Source organism: Leptonychotes weddellii, chromosome 1 (assembly GCF_054177405.1).
Source record: "Leptonychotes weddellii isolate Sample4059 chromosome 1, ASM5417740v2, whole genome shotgun sequence".
Classification (NCBI taxonomy): Eukaryota; Metazoa; Chordata; class Mammalia; order Carnivora; family Phocidae; genus Leptonychotes; species Leptonychotes weddellii.
The window spans coordinates 6,834,633-6,841,715 of NC_138369.1; the positions used below are offsets into that span (position 1 = coordinate 6,834,633).

Below are 7,083 nucleotides of genomic sequence, written 5' to 3' on the forward strand. Positions count from 1 at the left end.
CTGCTATGGCTACCGTGTCTGTTACTGTTGTCGTCCCTTCCACGGGCAGGGAAACTGAGGCTCTGAGCTTCGGGTTTCCCCGTCGGGGCCTGGGCCTGTCCCCAACCAGTGCCCCCCAGTCCACAGCTGGCCCCAAGCCCCAGCCGGCGTGATCTCAGCGTGGCCTCACCGGACATTCGCCTGATGCAACTGTCGCGCCACCGCCAGGCCCTTGCACAACCCGGGACGTCCAGCTGGCCGGTTAACGATTGACCGGGGGTTACCGGGGTGCTGGGGCATAAAAGCTGGTGGCAGTGGCACTGTGGCCGCACCCTCAGAGCCTCAGCCATGCCCAAGCTCGCACTGTGCCTACTGTGTGCTCTGGCCACAGTGGCCCAGCCCGCCTCTGCAGCGCCCGTCGGGGGCCTGGAGCCGGCACAACATGAGGAGCTGATCCTCCTCTTCCACGGGGCCCTGCAGCTGGGTCAGGCCCTCAACGGTGTGTACAGGGCCACAGAGGCACGGCTGACAAAGGCTCGGCACAGCCTGGGCCTCTATGGCCGTGTGCTGGGCCTTCTGGGGCAGGAGGTCAGCCGGGGCCGGGATGCAGCCCAGGAGCTACGCACAAGCCTGTTGGAGATGCAGGTGGGCACTGCAGTTGGGGCATCGTGGGGTGGGTAGGAGTTTGCGGTGGAGTTGTCTAGGGTAACCAACTGGGTTTGCCCAGGATTGAGGGGGGGGGTGGCATCCCTGGAATATAGGACTTTCAGTGTTAAAATTAAGCAAGTCCCAGGCAAACAAAGACAAGTTGGTCGTCCTACTAACATCCACTATTTATTGCTCAGATGGAGGAGGATGCTCTGAAGCTGCAAGCAGACGCCACGGCCCAGGCGCTAGGGGAGGTGGCCCAGGGACAACAGGTGCTGCGGGAGAGCATGCAGCGGCTGGAAGTCCAGCTGAGGGGTGTCTGGCTGGGCCATGCCCAGCAAGAATTTGAGGCCTTAAAGGTAAGAGCCTCCTGGCCCTGGTGGAGTGGAGAGTCTGATTTCCCACGAAGAACTCGCTTCTGAGCCTTGAGTCCCAGAGACATCTCCAGATCAGCCTCCCAGTGCCATGGCCTCTAACCTATGTGACCCTGGGCAAAACCCCAGTCCCTTCCCATGCCTCAGTTTCCCCATTTGCAAATAAGGGCAACAATTCACATCTCAGAGCAGAGACAGGGACTCAACACAGATAAAATACTCAGCATGGGGCAGGGGCTATGGAAGTTACTCAACAAAATGTATACTATCAGAGTAACTGGTAGTGTTTCTTGAGTGCCCAGGAACTACCCAGCCATGCCTCTTAATAATCCGTATCATGCTTGGGCGCCTGGGTGGCTCAGTTAGTTAAGCTACTGCCTTCAGCTCAGGTCATGATCCCAGGGTCCTGGGATCGAGTCCCGCATCGGGCTCCCTGCTCTGCGGGGAGCCTGCTTCTCCCTCTCCCACTCCCCCTGCTTGTGTTCCCTCTCTCTGTCAAATAAATAAATAAAATCTTAAAAAAAAAAAAAAAATCCGTATCATGCTTATAATCCCCCCATGAAGCAAGTCTTCTGTCATCCCCATTTAACAGATGGGGAAGTTGAGGCCACAGAGTAGCAGTGGCTTGTTAGGTCATACAGATATAGGGTTGGGGGATGGGAGGTGAGTGGACCCCAGCTGAGGTTTCTGTCCTGACCCCACAGGCCCACGCTGACAAGCAGAGCCACATCGTGTGGGCGCTCACAGGCCACGTGCAGCGACAGAGGCGGGAGATGGCCGCACAGCAGCATCAGCTACGACAGATCCAGGAGAGGTGAGGCTGGAGGGGACTGGTTGGGCGGGGCCGCTGGATGAGAGGTGTACAGGGCACCTGGATAGGGGCCCCTTTGCCTTGGCTGAGCCTCATCTCCCTTCCAGACTCCATACAGCGGCGCTCCCAGCCTGAGCCTGCCTGGGTGGAACTGAGGACCAGTCTACATGGAGGGGCGCTGCCATGCCCCACGCGGCCCCTGCACAAAGAGGAGCTGCCTGCCCCCTGGGGTCGGCCAGGGTGCCGGGGCCTGCTTCTGGCCACGGAGGAGAGACGGAAGCAGGCGGGGACACAGACAGAGGACATGTGTGTGTGGAGGGGTGGAGGCAGGACATGGGACCCTTCATGCGTACACAGCCCTCCATTAAAGCGGAGTAGTGGTATCTCACTCCGGGTGTCTGTGTGTGTCTGGGAGAAACGGTACCTTGCTCTGCATGATGCATGAATCCCCCCCCCAATTCAAGTGCCCAGCTGGGCCCTGGGGGCTGTACCTGTAGCTCGTGTGGGGGGCATAGACTTCACGGGCAGGGAACTCCAGGATCTCCTTGGTGGGCCGGCCCCTGGGGTCTGGGTAGGGCTTGACATGAAGCAGCTCCGGGGAGAGGCAGAAGTGTGGGTTCTCAGGGGCCGGGGAAATGTCGATCTTGAGCTGGGCTGGGGAGAGAGGAGCGCGTTTGCACCTGCCCAGGAGCCTCCCAGCCCCAGCCCCACCCTCTCTGGGCTTCAGGGCTGGGGCTCTGACTTTTCCATGATGCCCTCTAGTGGCTGTCCTTCAGGTGCCAAGGCCAGAAGTCACCCTCGATTGCTGTACCTTGCCTCCACATTCGATCAGCTCTACCCTCAGGACCCACGTCCCCACTGCCACCATGTCCCCCATTTGACCCACTATCTGTCTTATTATGTTTCTTGTCTATGATGCCCATTAAAGATCCAGCCCCTGACGTCAGGGATTTGTGCATTCGGTCCCCTGTGGGTCCCCGGGGCCTGGCAGAGCAGGTGCTCAGTGTGGGTTTGCTGAGTGACTGCATGGAAGTGCCAGCTCTTATTTACGGGGAGCACCACGCACCAGTCACGGGCCGCAGGCGCCGCAGGACAGAAGACGGGCGCCGCATGTCAGCCAGGAACTTGAAGAGGTCCTCATCACTGAGCCGCTCGGCCTCCTGCACGGGACATGCCCACGTAAACTGGGTCCCTGGGGCCCGTGCGCCCACAGCGGGGTAACGGGGCTTATCCCTGGGAATCCCTCCCCCAGCCCCACGGCCATGGCACCTGCTTAAAGAAGTTGGTGACAGTTAGCGTGGCTGGGCGGAATCCAGAGAAGCTGCAGGTGTCATCCCCACTACTTGTCCGATCCTGGGGCCCACGCCGGCGGCGGTCAGTCCAGGCAGGTCGGCGCTCTAGGGGAGGCAGTGATGGAAATGGAGGGGGCAGAGATGAATGGGAGGCGGGGAGGGCCGGAGAGACACTTAGACTCGACCTTGTACCAAGTCCGGCCAGCAGAGGGCGCCCCTTCCCCTCCCAGTAGCCCCGCCCCTGGCCAGGCAGCCCCGCCTCCTCACCGCCCTCGGAGTCCGAGTCGCGGTCCGGCTGCCCCGCGCTGCTCACGATGTTGGCCAGGTGGACCGCGGTCCAGGCGAAGGGCATGCGGTAGCGGCCCAGGCGAGTGCAGAACTGCTCGGCCGCCAGACGCAGCTTCTCCAGCTTCTCTTTGTTCTGTGGAGAGACCCCCCAACACACCCCACAAGCTCAGTGCCCCAGGCCTACCCTGCCTGGTGACCCCTTCACCACCCCGCCCAGCCTCCACAGGCTTACCTTGGCCGTGTCCACCTCCTTCATCACCATGTAGGGCTCGCAGCACTCGCTGATGTCCCCCTGCTGCAATACTTTCTCCAGCTGAGGGGGCAGGCAGGGCCAGTGAGGCCTTGTCCGGACCCCAACCTCCCACCCCATTTCCAATCATCTGGCCCCCTCGTCAGCCCTCAGACACTCCATCCAGCTAGGGCTCTCGCTCCAACACCTCCCATGGCTCCCACTGTCCTCCGGATTGAGCACTAGCAGTTGGCTTGCCTGGCCAGCTGCCCCCTCCCCTCCCCTTTGAACCCACTCCAAACCCAAGTCTCCATATTTTCTCTACATTGATATTTTTGTTAATATACAAAGAGGCCACTCCAAGCATGGCCGGATGCCAATCCTGACCACTTGGGGGCTGTGGGAGCCTAAAGAGGTCCCTAACCCATTCTGTACCTCAGTTTCCCCATCTGTAAAATGGAGGCCACAGCAACCCCCACCTCCTGAGGCTGCGGTGAGGTTAAAGGTGGGAATCCCCGTGTAGTCTGACTGACCATGAGCAGCGCCTGCCTGTAGGTGCTCAAATAGTGTCATTCGTGTAACCCAACTGAACGTCTTGGGGAAGGAAATTTGAGCCCACTCCTAGAAACAGAAGATCTCACACAAATGTGCCAACTAGGTCTTTCTTCCCTAATAAACTGAAAAACTCTCAACTTAAAAAACATTCTAAATGTCCATCTGCACGTGCCAGGCCGCCCGCTCATGGGTCCCGGCTTAGCAGTCACCTCTCCACAGAAGCCCTCCGTGATTTCTCCCCACCTGGGTTGGGTCAGGAGCTTCCTCTGGGCTACCCAGCTGCCTGTGCTTCCCCCACAAGAGACTTGATCACCCTTCTTGGTGACCTGGCCATCCTCTTCCATGAAAGCAGGGGCCACCCTCTGGCGTTTACCATTATCACCCCCTGACCCAGCCCCAGCGGGCACCTTGATGACCAGGAAGATGTCGGGCGAAGGGTAGGTCACGGAGAAGATGGCGGAGCGGGCCAGGGTGGAGATGGCGGGGTGGGTGCCATGGGCCCGCAGCAGCCCCTTCATGGAGTCCGAGTTCAGGTCAAAGTAGAAGTTTTCTGAGATCTGGGGACATGAAAGGCAGCTGGGCCACCACCTCCAGGAAGCCCACTGCCCTGCAACAAGGAGGAAGGTTGGGGTAGGAAAGGGAAGAAAGGGGCTCCTACCTTCTTTTTCTCCCGCACATCATACAGGGCCAAGATGCCAAAGATGGGCTCAATTTCGATCTCAAACCTACAGTGAATGGGAAGACTCTGGCAGAGGCTGTCCCTAAAACTCCCACCACCCACACACCCCACTCCCTCTTGAGACCCAGCCCAGGCGTGGTGCATTATGGTGTTGGTGGGGACTAATTTCCATTGGCCCACCAAGAATTGCTACTTAAGAGCTTGTAGGAAAAGCCTGTTCCATTTTGCAAAAGGGGAAACTGAGCCACTGAGATCCTGCCCCCCACTCTGGCCCTGTAACTCATGCAGAGCCCTTCCCCTGAAACTATGGCCCTTCTTCAGCTGATACAGAGGAAGCTTTTGGCACAACAATGACCCCCGTCTTGAAGTTCTCAACTCCTGGGCTTCCCTGTCCCCCCTTTCTGGGGTGTCCTCTGCCACCCTGGGCTAAGGCCCATCTTCACTCCCCTGAATAGTCCCTGTAACCACCTCCCTGTCTTACTCTGCCCTGCTGGCTCCCACTCCTCATGCGAGTCTAAGGAAGCATCTTAAAACTTACAATTTGAGGCTCCCCAGTGTGCTGAGAACAAAATCCTGCATGGTCCACTCCTGCCCACCTCTTGGCCTCATTTTCTCCCCTCCAGACATCTCCCAGCCTTTGGGTGTACCATGTCCCCCCACCTGGAGAGCCCTGTGTGGTCATTCCATGGTTACATGTCCTGTACACAGTAGGTGCTCAATGAGTGTTTGCTGAATGACTGGATACTCTAGAGCTGGTTCCCAGCCCTAGTGCTTGGGGCAGGCGGCCCACCCGGGCCTCAGGCCAGACCAAGGCCTCCCTTTCCTGCCCCCATCCAGGCAGGAACTCAGGGTGGGGAGGGGCAGGGCTGGGCTTAGGTCCAAGGCCACATCCTGTTCAGCTCCATTCCCACGCACTTCTGGCTGCTCCCAGGGACTGATGTGGAGGGGGCCTCGGTCAGCTGGAAGCCAGGTCCAGGGTCACCAGCGCCCCCACCAGCCTGGGTCCCAGCAGAGCGAGAGCCAGACTCCGGCCTCACAAGTCATGTGATCTTGCGCACAATGACTGCCACCCTGTGCCTCGGTTTCCCCCCCCAACCCGCACCTATCTCACAAGATTAGGGGTAATGCATGTGAAGGGCTGAGAACAGAGCCTGGCACGTAGTCGGTGCTTAAGGCCTGGTGGCTTTGAAGAACAAGAAAAGGAAGTCTTTACTTCCCACCTAAAAGTGCCCGGACCGCCTCATGGGTCTCAGGGCTGCACACAGTCATGGCCCAGCTTGGGCAAGGGGCACCATGTGCGCGCGCACCGGGACCTACGTGGGGACTCGCACGTCTGAAGGGAGGGGGTGAGTCAGCACACTCACTTCAGCGACAGACACTTGACCAGGATCCTCTGTCCAAAGTGTTCCCGGGGCGGCTCGGGGCGGCTGCAGCGTTCCACGGCCTCGTCCTGCCGAGAGCCAGGGAGGGCAGCTGGGACACGTCCTTTAAGAAGGGCTTGGAATGCGTGGCTTGAGACCAGCTCTACCCCCAGCCTGACTAGTTTCTTGCAGTTCCTTGTATTCCCCCTGCCTGGATGCCCTTCCTTGTCCCCTCCTCATCCAGGTTGCAGCTTAGCCGGCACTTCCTCCAGGAAGCCTTCCCTGACCCCTGAGGCCTGAGCAGGCTCCTTGTCCAGGTGTTCACCATGCCCTATTGCAAAGGGCCACATGGCTGGGACACAGAGGGCCATGTGAGGGCCAATATCCAGCAACTCATCACGGCACCACTCGGCCTGGGTTGCGATTTCTTGGGAGGAGGGTCTCTCCCCCACTACACTGTGAACTCTGAGGGCAGGGACTGAGTCTATCCTGTTCATGTCTGTACCTCCAAGGCTTGCCATCCATGTTGGTCAAATAAATACAGAGGCATACAATAGGGACCTACTAAGAGGTGGTTAGATAAACATAGATGTCTACAGAAAACATTTGATTAATGCTGACTGGACATACGGAGGGATATATACTAGGCCCCCCGTAAGTACCGACTGAATAAACATAGGAGTATACAGTAAGCACTCAATAAATGGCTGAATGAAAACAGAGGTGTATACACTAGGTTCCCAATAAAAGTTGGTTGGGTAGGGGCGCCTGGCTGGCTCAGTTGGTAGAGCCCTCAATTCTTGATCTCAGAGTTGTGTGTTCAAGCTCCATGTTGCGCATAGACATTACTTAAAAAAAAAGTTGGTG

General features: G+C 58.4%; 2 protein-coding genes across 24 annotated transcripts in view; one reads left to right on the forward strand and one right to left on the reverse strand.

The window, feature by feature from the left end:
* DOCK6 (dedicator of cytokinesis 6) overlaps nt 1-7,083 on the reverse strand; it is a 44,046-nt gene that overhangs the window by 24,167 nt on the left and 12,796 nt on the right. For all 23 annotated transcript variants that reach the window (XM_081812927.1, XM_081812986.1, XM_081812978.1 and 20 more), the window contains 8 exons: nt 6,220-6,305; nt 4,835-4,901; nt 4,584-4,733; nt 3,625-3,705; nt 3,372-3,525; nt 3,082-3,209; nt 2,879-2,972; nt 2,304-2,466 (listed from right to left, as the gene is read on the reverse strand). In XM_081812927.1, the coding sequence (XP_081669053.1) occupies nt 2,304-2,466; nt 2,879-2,972; nt 3,082-3,209; nt 3,372-3,525; nt 3,625-3,705; nt 4,584-4,733; nt 4,835-4,901; nt 6,220-6,305 (923 nt within the window). The remainder of the gene's footprint in view (nt 1-2,303; nt 2,467-2,878; nt 2,973-3,081; nt 3,210-3,371; nt 3,526-3,624; nt 3,706-4,583; nt 4,734-4,834; nt 4,902-6,219; nt 6,306-7,083) is intronic.
* Nucleotides 318-2,753, forward strand: ANGPTL8 (angiopoietin like 8). Its single transcript, XM_006744286.3, has 4 exons — nt 318-624; nt 825-986; nt 1,706-1,815; nt 1,920-2,753. The coding sequence occupies exons 1-4, from the start codon at nt 328-330 to the stop codon at nt 1,945-1,947; spliced, it is 597 nt and encodes a 198-aa protein (XP_006744349.2). The 5' UTR covers nt 318-327; the 3' UTR covers nt 1,948-2,753.

Coding starts and splice junctions, on each gene's coding strand:
- ANGPTL8 (XM_006744286.3), top strand. CDS start 328: ATGCCCAAGCTCGCACTGTGCCTACTGTGTGCTCTGGCCACAGTGGCC. Junction 625..824: donor CAAGCCTGTTGGAGATGCAG/GTGGGCACTGCA, acceptor TTTATTGCTCAG/ATGGAGGAGGATGCTCTGAA. Junction 987..1,705: donor AAGAATTTGAGGCCTTAAAG/GTAAGAGCCTCC, acceptor CTGACCCCACAG/GCCCACGCTGACAAGCAGAG.